Source organism: Tauraco erythrolophus, chromosome 2, assembly GCF_009769465.1.
Source record: "Tauraco erythrolophus isolate bTauEry1 chromosome 2, bTauEry1.pri, whole genome shotgun sequence".
Taxonomy (NCBI): Eukaryota; Metazoa; Chordata; class Aves; order Musophagiformes; family Musophagidae; genus Tauraco; species Tauraco erythrolophus.
The window spans coordinates 25,926,743-25,944,844 of record NC_141466.1 but is presented as its reverse complement, the minus strand read 5'-3'; the positions used below and the strand labels follow the sequence as shown (position 1 = coordinate 25,944,844).

General features: G+C 38.9%; 1 protein-coding gene across 3 annotated transcripts in view; it reads right to left on the bottom strand.

The window, feature by feature from the left end:
* Positions 1-18,102, bottom strand: part of FBXL4 (F-box and leucine rich repeat protein 4) — a 65,173-nt gene that overhangs the window by 29,452 nt on the left and 17,619 nt on the right. For all 3 annotated transcript variants that reach the window (XM_086631279.1, XM_086631281.1, XM_086631280.1), the window contains exon 5: positions 8,540-8,784. In XM_086631279.1, coding sequence (XP_086487405.1) covers positions 8,540-8,784 — 245 coding nt within the window. The remainder of the gene's footprint in view (positions 1-8,539; positions 8,785-18,102) is intronic.

The following is an 18,102-nucleotide window of genomic DNA, read 5'->3' as shown; positions in this document are numbered from 1 at the left end:
TTTTAGCTTGTAAAAATCAGATTTTAATGAAACACCAAGCACTTATTTGCTGTTTTCATACTGGATACAATGAATTCACCTAGACTGGTAAGCCTTCTTAAGGGAGTGTCAGAGCTGAAATGACATGACAATTCACAACAATTAACATCAGGTATTTAAACATTAAACTGCTATTCTAGACTAGCAATAGAGTTCAACACTGCCATGGAGAAACACAGGCTGGAAATCTCCTGGAAATCAGAGGAGAGACATATAGATTCATTGCTGACTACCAATTAGCCAATTCCTCTATTTAATGAGTGCTTTAACAATACATTCACACAGCTGCTTTCATCAACAAATTATCAGGTTTGTTTGAATGATATTTTCCATAAAATCTTGTCAATCGCCACTTATTACACCTCTAGCTTTTAATTTGCTAACAGATAAATATTTTATGAATTACTCCATTACAATAATGGATGTTAGGTTAACTGCCATATAATGTAACAGGGCTTGGATGTTATACATGTTGGTACAGATCAATGTTTTTCTCCTTCTAGGACTATTCAAAGTTAACAATACCAGGTCAGGGAAACTCTCATTTAACCCCTAGACTTGGAGAAGAACTCCAGGCTCACCAGCCCGTGGAGTTATTATTCACATAACGTTTTATTTAAATTCATTACAGCTGAAACACCCAGGCAGAGCATACACGGCGATAGCCACGAGCATCGCTCTTCATGGCTTTACTGCCTTTTTGGAAAAGGTTATTTAGGAGTCATTAAACAAGTGGGATAAGGGACATGCAGCAGGGTACAAGAATGAGCCAACAGGCATGAAGTAAAGAGATGAACAGAAATAGGAGGAGGAACATGATCACCAGCCAGCACAGGGCAGAGAACATTAGGCAGAACTGCAGAGTTCTCTGAACAATCAAGACACTTCAATCTTTCTTTGCACTTATCAGGCTGCTCAGGACAGAGGTTTTTGCTAATGTCCTTGTACATGGATCTCCAAAGCCATATGGCAAGGTAGAATATGGGTTCTCATGCTTTCAGAACAAATGTCACATGGCCTTCATACTTCTGAGACTCAACAGACACTGGATGGCTGGCTCTGACTTAGCTCATTTGAAAACAAACCACCCCCAAAAAAGCACCTTCTACCCAAATCAACATTTCTTCACGTACCTCTCCCTTTAATCACTGAGAATAGACTGGTTCCTGCTTTTAGTCTCTTCTTCTTTCTGCACAGTCATCCATCCCTTTAGTTCTGCTTTTATTATCAATATTTTATACACAATTTCTGAAGTGATTTCCCTTCACAATTATTATGAAATATGACTGACTAAACAAACTAGAAGAATGTGAACATGTACATTTACATTGCTAGGCACTAGATTGGGCCTTTCCTTCTAAGTTCATCCTCATTCTTCCTCATTCTAGACTATATTTCAGAGGTTTTTTGTTTGTGGGGTTTTTTTGTTTAGGATTTTTTTTGGGGCGTGGTGGTTGGTTTTTTTTTTAAATGACACAAAAAAAAATCTCACTTTCCAGCACTTTCTGCCTGCTCTCAAGAACTGCTGCTCATTTTCACCCCCTTCAGCTTTTGGGAAGCGAGTTAGTCCTAGTGAAATCCTTGTGAAACATCAAATGCATCTGTTAGCAGTCAGGACACCATTTGCTCATGCTGATGTTAAACCCATCATGATCATGGGGTCATTAGTCTATTAACAACTTCCAATCTTGTAATTCATGTCTGTATCATAAGCATATCCCATGAGCCAAACATCAAAGAAGATCCAAAATTAAAATATCAAAGCACAAGAGACAACACCCTTCATGTCAGAACTGGCTGCATAAGACCTTTCAGACAAAATCCTCAAAATACCTTTAGACATATGCTTATGAGGGTACTGAACACATCACATTTACTCCAATGGTTTCTAATGGAACTGCACTGGATCCAAAACCTACACTTCACTGTTAGCATAATGATCCCCACTTACTCAATACCCCATTTCCCATGGTTCAAAGTTACTTTATAGTCCTTTAATACAATTATCCCAACGGTTTTCAATCATGCTGATATTATCAAATCTGTTTTCAATTAAAATCTTTGGTATTCATTGTGTAGTCATTGACATATAAACCACCAAATTTGGTGCACAATTCGGGGGATGGGGGGCAGGGGACAGCAACTTCCATTTATGAACAACATAAGGTTAGATAGATTATTTTTTTTCTTTAGCACTTTCCCTTCCAGTGTTACCTTATGCTAGCATCCAAATCAGGGATGTTACCTCCATTACTTGACAGACATAACACTGACCCATTTGCCGAGCCCTCCTTTGCATCTCCTTCCTAGAAACACCACTTCCTGAAAACCATGGCAGTTTGCTTCAAACCAACAACACACTCCCTCTGGCTACTCAGGTCTCCTGCTTCCTACAGCTTGCCACCAGACAAGAATAATGTCAAAAAATCATCAACACACTTGGATTTTATTCTTCTTCATTCCACTTTTAAGATCTTGAGGTCTTGTCTTTCTTACTGTAGTTCTATCAATACTATTACTCGCGCAGACTTGGCAGAGGACTTCATAATCTCAACCTGCCCTGCAGTTAGTCTTGCATTTAATCCAAGGCCATACCAAAGGTACCATTCTTGTATCCCTGGCAGCTTCTGTTAGAGTGTATCCAAAGAAGAGCAAAAAAGCCAGTGAAGGGTTTAGAGAGCAAGTCTTATGAACAGCTGAGGGAACTACAGTTGTTTAGTCTGGAGAAAACAAGGCTGAGGGAGGGACCTTACTGCTCTCTACAACTACCTGAAAGGAGGTTGTAGTGAGGTGGGTGTTGTCAGTCTCTTCTCCCAAGTAACAAGTGATAGGACAAGAGGAAAAGGCTTCAAGTTGCACCAGGGGAGGTTTAGACTGGATATGAGCAAAAATTTCTTCACCAAAAGGGTTATCAAGCATTGGAACAGGTTGCCCAGGGCAGTGGTTGAGTCACCATCCCTGGAGGTATTTAAAAGACATGTAGGTGTGGCACTTAGGGACATGGTTTAGTGGTGGACTTGGTAGTGTTAGGTTAATGGTTGGACTTGATGATCTTAAGGGTCTTTTCCAAGCTAAACGATTCTAAGATTCTATTTTCTACTGTTCTAAAATCTCTTCTTTTCCCTCCAGTTCTCATAACTAAGGACAGAGTCTACTTACTTTGCACAGAAGGGTTACATATTTGAATAAAGTCAACTCGTAATGTTCTACGCAAGTTTAAATTTAATTAAGCTTTCCACTTTCTCCTCTCAAACACTGAAGGACTAGCACATCCCTCCTCCTTTCAGTCAGTGAGTTGTTTGCTACTCCAGGTAGCTTCCAAAGTTGTGGTGACTGCATATTTGCATGGCAGCTTCTGATACTTTCATTCATCAGCAGACACCAACTTCTGGGATCACAGTCTCTGCACTGACAGTGCAATTAATATAAAAAAATTCCAAGTACCTAACTGACTCTAGATCATAACATGCTACACCAGCCTTACAGCAGAGATCCGAGGACCTAAATGAACTTTGAAAAATTTACTTCTGTAATTTAAAACAATGAGATTTGACTTGTGGAAATAATGTAAACATATTTCTTCAAGTCATGTCCAGATTTTTTTATGCTCACAATGACGTTTTACCTTTCAGAACTGCTGTGTTACTAAACAGCAGCAGCATCTAGTACAGATAATTGTAACACAAGTGTTAAGATTGGTATGACTGGAGAACAAACGGGTACGCACAGGTGTGGAAGCCTGAGAAAGAACAAATGGCAATACAGGGGCTGGTAGTGGTGTGTGTTGGGGGGAAATCAGATTAGCAGGTCATCAAGATCCTTGAACATATGTATGTGCAGTTTCTCAGGACACGCAGATTAGGAGATGAAGGACAGAGGTGGCACAGAACGGTGAGACTACACGCTGGACAAATTGCATTGGACGCACATCAATTGTCTCGGCACATGCAAGAATGCACGCATGACAGTGAGACTGAGCAAGACAATCTTGTTTTTAAAATGAAGTCATCTTCCCTTCCTCTAAGCTATTCTAATCGTTCCAATGTTATTTTTCACCCTAGCATGTATCGAACTTTTTTTTTTGCCAGTAAACCTTAAAACATAGCATGCAAGTAAGGAGAATATTAAGTACGTGATCTTATGCTTTTCCCAATGTAGATTAAACTATTTCAATAAAAACACCCAAACCAAACATTATTACTTAATCTCAGTTACAGCAACCCTAAGTTTCACTAAAAAAAAAATAATAGTAAAAAAGAGACAGATATGATTTTTAAATTGAGAATGCCTGTCAAGTCACACATTACTCCTATTTTCTGTGACTATTTGATGCACGTTTCCTTAATTTCTCTGACCTTCCTGCTAATTTGTTTTGCGGCAAAACCTCACCAAGTTAAACCTTTATTAAATAGCAGCTAAAGTCTTCGAATTCTAACCAAATTTTTAAACAAATATTCCTGGACGTACTTGACATGTAAATACTGCATCACTAACCCTAAAGTAAAACACTATTAACTAATATTCATAGTATAAAATGTCAGAGGTAAATAAAAATCTTAATACCTCAGATATTTAAAGCAAAAGAGTTTAAGTAAGCTAACGACATTATCAATGCTACAAAGAAATCTGCATGCAGAACTCGGTTTTTAAACTGTCATTGTCCTTGAGCTGTTCAAACCTCAGAGCATTTATTCAGCATCTAGACATTCAGCGTACCTCCAGTCAACTTGCCTCACTTTTCCTATATAGGTCTTATCCTCCCACACCAATATTCCCCTGGCATGAAGAAATTCACCGTACCTCTAACACCAAGAGAAATCCAGTGCTGCTTATGTAACTCTTGCTGTGAAATCTTTGCTTATTCCCTGTCACTTTGCATTCCAGACACTTGAGACTGCTCAGGTACTAATTTCATTTGTCTTTCGCTTTTCCATACACTTTTAGTTCAATCTAAACGACAAAGTTTATTTTATTTATATTATACGCTGAAATGAAAAATTTATGATCGTCATTTTTAGCCCTAAGGAGAAGATATTATCAATAAGTTAAAATACCTTCAGCTTTGCCTCAGGATGTTCACATGCCTGAAGCATTCTATCTTCTCATGATAATACAGTATTTGCTACAGTCACATTTCTTAAAATTACTCTTTAAAAAAAATTTCTACTTTAATACACTTTTGCAAGAAAAACATATATTTTCAATTATTTCTTACAGTCATGTCTATATGAACCTTTTAAAGCAACACACAAGTTTACACACGCTACTACTTCTAAGACTGTCATAAGAAACCACAGATAACAAAAAACCACGTTTTTGAAAGATATTTGCCAAAATGAAATTCGAGGAAGAGTAGCATTTAAACATGCCCTGACTTGCAGAAATCATAACCTAAACCGTATAGTTTTAAGAATGAAGCTAACTCTACCAGTTTTGAATTCAACAGTGCCAACTATAACCTCAAATGCTGAGAAAAGTGCAAAAATAAAGAAAACAAAATAAAAAGCAGGCCCTGCAAAAGGCAAATGCTGTTATCTATGAGGATAATGTATTTTGGGTTTAGCATTTCGTTGTTTCTATACTGCAGCAACTTGTAGTGTTTGTGAATTTATTTACAAATTTCATTTAGAAAACAACATTTTTTTCTCCTTGAATTGACAGATACAGGTCAGCCTTTTAAAAACAACATAACAGAGTCCTACAAATTGTTACAACTTTTAGGCAGAATTCTCTACATCTCCAAGTAGCTGGCTTGACACCCATTCACGGTTGCTTATGCAGCCACTTATCACAAAATTTATAAACTTGAAGTATTGGAACAAGCAGTTTAGACTCATTTCAATTCAATCTCAAGTTACAAGAAGACTTTTTCACCAATTAAATTCAAAATTAAAGACGCAGCTTTTATTAGATAAGGCACATCTCATTGCCTTATTAAAAAATTTCCTTTGCAGAAAGAAATAGAAAATACCAAGACCAGAAAGGGAGTCAAGGAGAGAAAGATAAAGAGAAACCAAGAAACTGATTCATAAACATTAATGCAGCAGGCTGTAAGAGAAGATTTTACACTGATAAATGTAGTAGTAATGTCTTCTACGCTTACATATAGAGACAGAGAGAAATACATAAGTATTTAATTTCTTCAAAGGACAATTCATTAACACTAACATCAGCAAGTAACTGATAAAAGCAACAATGTACTCTCCCCAGCCAGCAGACAACCTCCTCTGCAATATTCAATATTCTGAAGAATAAACTAGAAAGGAATTCTATTCCACACTTAAATTTTCTAAGAAAGTCAAAGTACCTCCATTATTTCAAAACTGTTTTGCATAATATCTCCCAAAAATCAGTCTAAGTGAGGAACATCTAGAAGTTCAAAAGGAAAAATTGTGGGACTTCATGACGTGCCCTGGATGCTGCAATATCCACATGGTGGTGGTACCTTAATGATAGCCAGGGCAACAGAATTAAAACGTTACTTGATAGATTTCTCCTTTGAGGAACAGTATTTCTTACCATGAAGCTACTTTTTCAAAGAAAGTTACACTAATGCTTTTGAAAAGCAAGTGTTGTTCTAACACATCTAATCTTCTGTATTAATAGATACTTCCATAGCAAAAGAGAAGCCAATTTTCCTTTCCTGAAGGGCTATCAAATTTGACAAACACGCTGATGATGAATGTCAAGGATAATTTCTGTTTGGAAATTCTACTAGAAAAGACGCTTCTACAGAACAAAGTTGCAAAATTGTTTCCATATTTGGAAAAAGAAAACTTTCAAAACCAGATCTGGCTACACTGGAGAATTTTTGATTGGGAAGTGAAAATTCTGAGAAGTCACACCTGAAAATTACTTAGCTTACAACTTTGTTTCAAAAATTTATGACTGAACTGCATCTTCCATTCCCAGACTGCATGTATCTCTTCCAAGAAATACTTTTTCCTACAATAGAGGTAACTTCACAATTGTATCAATGTCGAAGAACACTCTTCCTCCTTGTGACAAATAAACATCACCCGTTATAACGAACAGAAATTGACCATGTTTATTCACACATTATTAACAGTCAAACAATGAATATTTATTATTTTAGAAACATTGACTACATATAAGTGCTACTATTAGTTCAGCACTGAAGTAAAAAAAACAAACAAAAAAATCAAAACCAAAAACCACCCAGGCATTAGCAATAAAGTCATTTTCAACTAACTGGAAGTCAGAAATGCCAGAACTGCAATGTACCACATGGTCAAAAAAATCCAATAATGAAAATGAAAAAAAAAAATTCCATGAAGATGCACATACTTTTAAGTTCTCAAAGACAGACTTAAAAGCTAAGCGTCAGAAAGTAAGCACTTCATGATTTCAGAGTTGGATTCCCAATTACAGGTTGCATATTTATCCTCTGCATAATGTATCTAATATGAAATCCAAATTTAGAAGAAATGTTTGTGTCCTACTCAAAAACTAGCTGATGTCCATCTCCTTTTACTACCAATAAACACAATAAAGCATAGGGCTCTTGGATTATACTGGAAGGTCAGGAAAATGGGAAGCAACATTCTCATCTTGACAAAGCATTTATTCAAATTATCTTACTTCCTCAGTGAAGGCATCCAGGCAGCAAAGGAAAGAAAATGTTTGAATACTTGATTTAACCTTTTTATTCAGAAAACAAATGAGAGTTAAGACAATTTCTTTCAGATATATTAAACATTTCTGTTTCTTATCAGTCAAGTTCTGCTTTCAACTGCCATTGCTGATTACCTCTTAGTTGAAGCAGCAATTTTTGCTTAAATGAAATGCATTGATAGATGCTGTTTAACTAATGCAAACGAGCAAAGAAGCAAGAAATGATATGTTAAAAAAGCAGGGAACGCGGCTGTTACACACAGAAGAATCCCTGTGAATTTGCTATTTTAATGACCTACAGCACAGTCATATTTTCAGCTCAGTGGAAGATGAACATGCAAAGCCCCTGTTTCCCAACAGGGATAATGTTTTAAATCATTTTTATGAAAATATTTGCATTTACATTGCTCTCCAGTGATTACTTAGGGCCCATACCTTGTAAGCATGCACTGTAATCAGTTTATTACTGCAGCCATTCTAATACAGTCCTCCTGATGACTCATCTGCACAAAGAACAACTGTAAACCTTTTCTTCATGAGACGGACTTTTTACAGCTTGGTTCTAGTGGAGTCTTTTAGAAGCCCAGGAGAAAGCAAAACACCACTCCCCCTGGAAGAAGCCTTACGGTCACAGGCAGTTTGGCACACGCAGACTCTACATACTGAAATGGACTTCTGCTGCTACATCTAGTATCTCTTACTGGTTTAGCTGTTGCTTTTTTCTACATCGTAACAATCCCACCCTTTACAGCAAATGAAAGACATTTCTCGTCTTTTAATAAGGTTTCAAACACTTAGTGAAACTACCGTGCAGCAGCTCTGCAAATAGAGCTTGTCAAAATACTTCTGTACGTTTAGCACTGACCTGCTAAATCCAGAAACAGAGATGGCTCCCCTGTTTCCAGTCCAAGACAAATTCAGCCACTGGATGAGAGTGCAGCGAGACTGTAGGTATTCCAGAGATGTGTCATTAATCCTTGCCCAGTAAGGTTGTAAACTGAGATGAATGTACTGTAGAGGATCACAGCAATGTTGATATAGTAGCTTACAAGTTTGCGCTAGTCTACACAGGTCTGGTACTGTAAGGTGACTCAAAATCAACTGGATGAGCTATATTAAAAACAGAAAAAAGTCACAGATGGTCATATAGCACTTGAAACGTTAAGAGAAAACTGCAAAGGAATAAGAAAAGATGTTCTAGCTTCAAAGAAAAGTAAATCCTTCTACTTAAAAGTAACTTCTCGAATAAATCATTGATTAAGTTTTAAATAGGACTGCGCTGCTTTCTCCATTTGACAACACATTAAACAGGAAAGGAAAAAGTAGATCAGCATATGAAAGCGACAGGAAGCTTTCAAATTAGAAGTTTCTTTACCCATGCTAATTTAAACAGTGATATGTATGTAAACACTATGTTTACATATTTCCCTTCACAATGTCTGCACTGCTGTTGATCAGAACACTGAACTGGCATCCTCTTTCTTCTCTGGATTTGTTTTTTAACATGGTAGCATATTTGCAGAGTACATGGAAAAACTATACCACGTCCCAGGTTTCCCCACACCTTGAACTAATTTCAGATTTATTTGTCTGCTTCCTGCTTTTTAAATCAGTGTTTTGTCTTCCACCTTATATCCTCTCCCATCCATGCCTGACTATGCAACTAGGTTAAAAATTCAACATATTCAGATCTTCTTTTAAGAAGTAATCTCTTTCTTGCTGTAATATTTTGAGAGCATTTTTGGTCTATGCCAGAGTCAAATTGGAAAGGCTCCTTTTTACCTTTACCAGATTGAATCATCTCAGTCTTCCTTTGTAAAGGAAGATCACCACAGACAGACTCACTTTAGGAAATGACAAAAACATTCAACAACAAAAAAATCTCCTTTAGTTTAATAACTGAGAGAAAATGAACTTGAAACATGAAATCTAAAAATTAATGTTTACTTTACCATAGGGGTCTTTAACAGCTATAAGTACCTGCACTCAAGTTATGTAACTAAAATTGATTAAGCACTTTCAAGCACCAAAATCAATCTGTATAAATTTAAAAAAAAAAACCACAACCCAAACAGCAAAACAGCTTAAACTGAAGAGTCCTGTGGCCCTTTCAAAATACCATAATATTTCATTTTAATGTCTTATAAGGATTCATAAGAAAAAAACGCAAAAAATCAGAGTAAAATGGTTTACATAAAATGAAAATGAAGCTTTTAGTGAGATCCAAACAGATTGTACTTCCAATGCACCAGTTTATTATGCAGCTAGCTTTCGCCTCCCCTCCTCCCCCCTTCATTTTTGGAAGAGAAGAAATAAGAAAACAATCCAACTTCCTGCTAAACGAAAAATGTTACTTCCTACTCAGCTCCAGATTTAGTATTTGGATTTCAAACACCATCTACGACTCTTCAAAAAAAATTTAACTTCAACTCCAATGCCAAAACACAGTGTTTGCAGATACTCCAGTTTTTCTCAAGCTTGATTTCAAGCCTTCCCTCTTCCCTTCTCCTCGCTCCTCCTTCCTCCCTAAAAACAGCCCAGGCTTTTTGCCTCTGCAGGTTCCTGGAACTCCCACCTCAGCTTGATGCAGAGGATCCACATAGGCACTTCAGTGTGACAGCAATATATATACACATAAATACATATATGCATATATAATAACCGCAGTTAATATATTATAATCCACAAAGTTTGCTCCCAACTGACATTTAGGTTGTCGGCATTTTCGTTATCTGAGAAAGAGCAAAACAACTAGGAGCTAACACAGATACAATCCCAAGCTAGTACCTTGATTTTTGCTTGGCTCAGACCCATACTTCAGCTTAAAAGTTACTTAACGCAGTTTTGTTTGGCATTCTAATAGCAGACATCTAAACATATATCTATTTTTCTAAGACCATCAATTCATTTTAAATTTCAATATTCTGGAAGATGGCTTCAAATTATTTTGCAATCTTTCAGCTATTCCACATTCCGTAAGGCACCTAAATATCTATTCTATGAACATCTTTTCCTTCAGATTTTCCCCATGTTTATTTGGTAAATTTTCTAGAGCAGAGAGCTCAGTGACAAAGGCTGCATGTAGCTAAACTCATGTCTACAATTAATGTGGCATAATAATGTCTGATAAAAACAAAGCAACACAGATTTTCTTCAATGGGAAAAAAAGTTATTTTGTTAACTTCTGAGCAGTGAAGATAATGGTGAATGAAACTATAAATGCCTCACCAATGTCCCTTTACACAAGCTGATGACTTCAATTAGTGTTTCACAATATACAGGATGTTTCAACCTTTCCCCACCTGAGATGAAATCTCTTACCACATTAATGTCTCAACTCAGAAAAAATAGTCCTTCATTTTTTTATTGAAATTATGCTACTTCATAATATCTAGAATGAAAAAACATAATGAAATGGCACTACCATGACATTAAGATATAAAGTACTCTTTTTTCTAGCTTTTGATTAACAAAGTTAATAGGTTCCAAACCTAAAGGCTAATAACCATTAATCACCGTTAGTCTGGAACCTGGTGTCTGTCAGAAATCCGCTTTTTATGTATGTGTATCCTAGCATAAAGTACAATTTGATGCCATAATGAGTATGTGACATGATGTGCTGTATTGTGCTACGCCATGTTCATGGTGATTCCAAGAATGCTGCGGAATTGAGTATCTGCTTTGAAAACGAATTTCATGACACAGCTTCTCGCAAACAACTGTTTTTACTCTGTGTTTATGAAAGATTATGGCAACCATTATTGTTTCACACTTTCTTATAAATTGATCAGTAAAACCACAGATTATTGGAAAAACAATACAAAGGAGTATAAAGAGGAAAACAAAATACAACTTATACAACACTGATCGCCTTTTTAGGCTATGATGGACGGAAAGTACAAAAGTACTTTCTCTCCCATTTCCAGGGCACACATGGCACATGCCAGCTTTAGAGATGTGTTGAGATCAACATCCACTACAATGACAACCTGTAAACCAGTCCAAAAACTGGGGGTGTCCAAACCATAATTCTCCACAACAATTCAACAAATAGCAGTATACAAATTCATTGTGTGCTATTTGAGCACAAAAAAGATCCTGATTCATACCTGATCTGTGTGTGTTTTACCATCATCATAGTCCCTGATTGCTATCTTACATACATGCATATATTTTAAATTATTAATTTAAAAAAATAATCTTAAAAAAACCCAGACATCTCACCCGCTGCAACAAAGTTCGCTTATAATCTCAGACAGGATCTCCATCACACTCTGCAATGCATGGAGTAAAACCTAACCAATGGTGTAGCTCCTAATAGTACTGACTTACTCAAAAGTTTCTCCATCTTCTTTAAGTTTTTCTGCTAAGTAACAGTAAACGATATCCATTTGTACACAATACAATACTTTCTGTAGCTAGAGTACAATAACACAGAACTTGATTTGGTCAGAAAGTAATGCTTGAATGCTGGTCAAACCTAGAATATCTGCACTTTCTGCAAATTTCCTCTTTCAGTTCTTCAAGGTGAGTCCCTCCAATATGGAAAACATTGGCCTACGCAAATCTCTCATTCAGAAACACGCGAATGAATGACCTGCAATTTTTTCATTCTGCAGCTAGAGCTCTAATTAGAATTAGACTCTAATTAATTAGAATCGATACTAAGCCATGCTCAGATAAAGGACAAAGGCTACGCGTGCAAAAAGGCAAAGAGGGAAGGCAGGAAGGAGAAGACAATATTCTAGGGCTTTTGACATTCCTCAGCATAGTTTAAGAAAACACAGTCCCTAGTTCCATGATTCTACAGCTTGCACCAGCAAATGCATACACATTTAACAGAGCACGTGAACACATGAAAAGCGGATCTTGCATCTGTTTCATAAAACACAACCATTTAAGTCTCTCTTTTCTTTATTCTACTCACATAACATGCTTTGGCAGAGTGGGCTTTATTTACACCACCAGGCTAAAGGCTCTGCTCTTCTCAGCAACAAAAGGCTGTAAAGGTTTTAAGTCCCTTCTTGATTCAAAGAACAGAAAAGGATCTTACTGACAGACTGCACAATCAAATAATAGAGACTCCAGGAGAACTAAAGCTGGAGAGATCTTCTCCATGTGCCACTGCTTAGTCTAATCTGCTATAGGAACTGGCAGTATATTGGCCATTAACTGAAAAGAATCTTGTGCCATATGGTTAAAAGCTGTTAAGACAGCTTTTAAGACCCTCATGAGTTTCTTTTTCCGAAGAAAGGTACAAAATCTTGCTGATTATCTGAAAGCCTACAAATATTTGTTCTGAAAGGATGCAAGAAGCTTACTGTTGAGGGGAAAAAGTGTCTAAAACTTAAAAATGCTCCTGCTTATTGCTTGGACTCTTCCAAGTATTATTTAAGGGATGCAGATCTTACATTCAAGACCCATTTTCCTGGAACATAGGTGCCAAATCCACATTTAGCAGTGAAATTCACTTCCAAGTAGACATGAACAGCTCATAAATCTCGTAGGCAGCTTTGGGAAAAATTGGCTTCAAGGAATGGCAAACATGTCATTTGTATCTTTTTATTTCAAAATTTGTATTAGAATCATAGAATCGTAGAATGGTTAGGGCTGGAAGGGACCTTCAAAGGTCATCTAGTCCAACCCCCCTGCAAGGAACAGGGATATCTCCAACTAGATCAGGTTGCTCAGGGCCTCATCCAACCGGGCCTTGAACGTCTCCAGGGATGGAGCATCCACCACCCCTCTGGGCAACCTGTTCCGGTGTTCTACAACTCTCATGGTAAAAAACTTTTTCCTAATATCCAACCTGAATCTACCTCCCTCTATTTTAAAACCATTACCCCTTGTCCTATCACAACAGGCCCTCCTGAACAGCCTCTCCCCATCTTTCCTGTAGGCCCCCTTGAGGTACTGGAAGACCGCTATAAGGTCACCCCGGAGCCTCCTCTTCTCCAGGCTGAACAGCCCAAACTCTTTCAGCCTGTCCTCATAGGAAAGGTGCTCCAGCCCTCTTATCATCTTCGTGGCCCTCCTCTGGACCCTCTCCAACTGGTCCAAGTCCTTCTTATGTTGGGGGCTCCAGAACTGGACACAGTACTCCAGGTGAGGTCTCACGAGGGCAGAGTAGAGGGGGAGAATCACCTCCCTCGACCTGCTGGCCACGCTCCTCTTGATGCAGCCCAGGATGCGGTTGGCCTTCTGGGCCGCAAGAGCACATTGCCGGCTCATATTGAGCTTCTCGTCCACCAGTACTCCCAAGTCCTTCTCCTCAGGGCTGCTCTCGATCCATTCACCACCCAGTCTGTATTTGTGCCTGGGATTGCCACAACCCAGATGTAGGACCTTGCATTTGGCCTGGTTGAACTTCATGAGGTTGGTACGGGCCCACCTCTCCAGCCTGTCGAGGTCCCTCTGGATGGCATCCCTCCCTTCCAGCATGTCGACAGCACCACACAGCTTGGTGTCATCAGCAAACTTGCTGAGGGTGCACTCCATGCCACTGTCCACGTCACCGACAAAGATGTTGAAGAGGGCCGGGCCCAACACGGACCCCTGAGGGACACCACTCGTGACCGGTCTCCACTTGGACATCGAGCCGTTGACCACTACTCTCTGAGTGCGGCCATTGAGCCAATTCCTTATCCACCGAGTGGTCCATCCATCAAACCCATGCCTCTCTAGTTTAGAGAGAAGAATGTCGTGCGGGACAGTGTCAAAAGCTTTGCACAAGTCCAGGTAGATGATATCCATCGGTTGACCCTTGTCCACCGATGCTGTCACCCCATCATAAAAGGCCACCAAGTTGGTCAGGCACGATCTGCCTTTGGTGAAGCCATGTTGGCTGTCACCCACCACCTCCTTGCTCTCCATGTGCCTTAGCATGGTTCCCAGGAGAATCTGCTCCATGACCTTGCCAGGCACAGAGGTGAGGCTGACCGGCCTGTAATTGCCCGGGTCCTCCTTGTTCCCCTTTTTAAAAATGGGGGTTATGTTCCCTCTCTTCCAGTCATCGGGGACCTCGCCAGACCACCACGACTTCTCAAATACAATGGCCAGTGGCTTGGCAACTTCATCCGCCAGTTCCTTCAGGACCCGCAGACGGATCTCATCAGGTCCCATAGACTTGTGCACCTTCAAGTTCCTCAGATGTTCTCAAACCTGCTCTTCAAGTACAGTGGGCGGTGGTTCATCCTCACAGTCCCTGCTAGTTCTTTCCACAGCTTGGGTGGTAAGACAAGAGGCTTTATCAGTGAAAACTGAGGCAAAAAAGTCATTGAGTAACTCAGCCTTCTCTATGTCCCGGGTAACCAGAGCACCAGTATCCTTCCGGAGGGGGCCTACATTCTCCTTGGACTTCCTTTTGTCCCCTACATACCTATAGAAGCTTTTCTTATTGCTTTTTATATCCCTTGCCAAATTCAATTCCTTCAGGGCTTTAGCCTTCCTCACCTGATCCCTGGTCACTCGTACAGCTTCTCTGTATTCCTCCCAGGCTATCTGTCTCCGCTTCCACCTTCTATAGGCTAACCTCTTCATTTTCAGTTGGTCCAGGAGCTCCTTGCTCATCCACGCGGGCTTCCTGGTCTTTTTGCCCAGAAAAAATTTCTAATTTTCTTTAGAAATATCTTTTGGATTGCAGCACACAAGATTTCTCCTGACTCTCCTCTCTGGAGGAGAAAAGTTAGGTTCTTGGTACCTGGCACATCTTGGTGAGTCTCAAACCCATCTCAAACCGCAGAACAGGTACGCTGTGGCAGGTATTCCTCACATTTCTCAAAGGCTCTGAACTTCTTCAAGTCTTCAGGTTCCAAGCATTCCTGCAAAGCCAACTAAGACTACGGCCTTACTCCTTCCACTCTACAAGTAGCTCAAGTTAGTCAAAGATAATAGAGAAAGACAGAGAAAGACAGACAAGGACATGAAATGTTTCCTAGAAAAATCCTTCCTCAATTTTAAGGTAATTCTAGAGAACAGATGATAGTACTTTACAGCTACTACGGGCTGGTTAACACCGTCCATGAGCAGGGAAGGAAAATTCTCTCACCTAGTTCATCCAAGATTTCACACTTCTTTCTAAGGAAGCCTGTACCCTAGGAGTTGAGCATTTTTCTCTTTTGTTGGCAGGAGCAATCTAGACTCTTAAAATGTTTTTAGAGCTCACGCTGCAGCCAGCCATTCCTAATGCCATTTTGAGGAACACCACAGTCTGTGAAAGAATAGACTATGGAAGTCTTTCAGAAAGACAACGAAGGCAAAACAAAGGCTGGAGGAACTGCTGCCTATGTTAAGATTAGCACAGAAGACCATTCAGCCTGTGTATTTTGTGAATTATGGAAGGTAGCATGAAAAAGCCTGAAACAGCTCAAATAAGGAATAGGATGTGTATGAAGACTTAGGACAATTACACGTTCACAATCAACATGAACGTATGAAAAAATACAATTTTTCATCTAATCTATCAGTCAAAACCAGAAGGAGTCAGCAGTTGCCTTACTTCATCATTACAAGGTTCGAACACTTCCCAGAAAAAATCTGACACTTGTCAGTCTTGAAGACAGCATGCAGAGTACTGTTCCTGTATCTGATGCGATAAAAATTGTCCTACTACAAAGTATAATACTTGTGTTGTTCTGATACCCAAACCTTCCAGCTGGAGCAAGAAAGTAGGAAATCGGGATTTTTGCTGTCACAAAAGCAGACTAGAAATAGCCTTTTGCAGTTTTCTGATAAACATTCCACTCATATTTTCAGTTTCCTTAAATCAAAGCAGAAGAAAAAAAACCAAAACATGCTTGGTATTGATAGACCATATAAATGCATTCATGAAACCAAACATGTTAAAAAATGGATAAAAAAGGACACTGGTACGCAAACAGGGAAGCTGAAAGGCACAACAAAGTACATGAAGGCAGAAGTTCATCGGAGTAACAGGACTACACAAATACTTCTTAAATTATAATCTTAGTATGTATAATCATGTGGAACAGAAAAGAGCTTAAACAATCTCTCTGGTAGTCTACTATACTACAAATCAATTTATCCAGTCTCCAAAAAAGATTTAAATTAAGTTTTCTCTACAACTAAGTTCTTTGAATGACTAAAACCAACATGTTTTCAAACTTTCAAACAGTTACACATTTTAAGATGTTCTGGAATCACCTTTGCATACACGAAGTACTTTCTTTACTTCAGTACTGATATATACGCACCTGGAGTAAAACATATTAAACACTATATGAACGGGGTGGGGGGGGGGGGGGGAACAAAACACTGATAGAGCTAGCTCAGGATGAAGTTAGTATCCTTGTTTACTATTTCACTGCAGCAACAACAAAACTCTCTAGAACTGAAGACTTAGAGAAGATAAATACACAGGAGAAAGATGGAGAGAGTTGTTACATTGTCTTCCTCTCTCTTTCCTCTCTACAAGCACAGCAAACTTCTGCAGGTTACTAGGGCACACGGTCACCCAATTATGGCCTTCACATGCTGAACTGGGGTACTTAAGAGGCAAAAGATGTGACAAAACCAAAATACTATTCGATGAGATCACATATTTCTAGAAGTGCCCTGCAATCAGTGACAGCATCTCTCACCATCCTCCCTTCACTTTCAAAAGTGACTCTGATTCAAGCCACTCTGAGCATCTGATGAGTTACCACAGTAAACAAACGCTTGCTTCTTTTGCCAGATCACAGTGCACTGCAGAGCAGGAACAATCACGTCTCTGCTCAAGTCCAGAGGTCTGACTGGCAAGGAAAGGCTCCTTTCCACTACGTGCAAGCCCCATTTATTTCAGGGGAGGTGAAGACAATTATTCCATCTCTCAATTCTTACTCTAACTAGGGTACCTAGCCTCCATAAATGGCTACATCCCACTGAGAATTCCCTGGCCTGCACACAATATTCAGCAATCATACTTCACAATCTCATTATCTTGGAAATTACAGGAAAGAAAATATTTATCTACGCTGACTCTGAGCACACTTGCAACTGCCCTGCTGTCAGGGGATCTGAAACCAGTAGTTTCTTCACAGCTGCTTTCTGCACTAAAGATAGAATAAAAAGTAGCAAACATCAAAACAAAACAGAAGTTCAGTTATAACACTTTTTACCTGCACCATGATTCAAAACTTAGCTGGATGGAAGAAGCTTATTTCATAATAACACGAAAATATTATGGCAGTTTCAAGAACAAAGTTCTGAGGTTTTGTAAGACAGATACCAGGAAAATAAACTTTTAGCCTATTACAAGCTATTTCCACTTCCATCTTTTTTATATATCTTCTTTGTCAAGCATGTGGACTAAAACTACTGGAAAACTGCCAGGATCTTCTAAGTTCAAGAGCTAGAAATTCAAGGTTAGAAAAACTCGTGTAAAAATTGTGTGTGAGTGGACAGATTCTTGAGGAAAAGAAGTGTAAT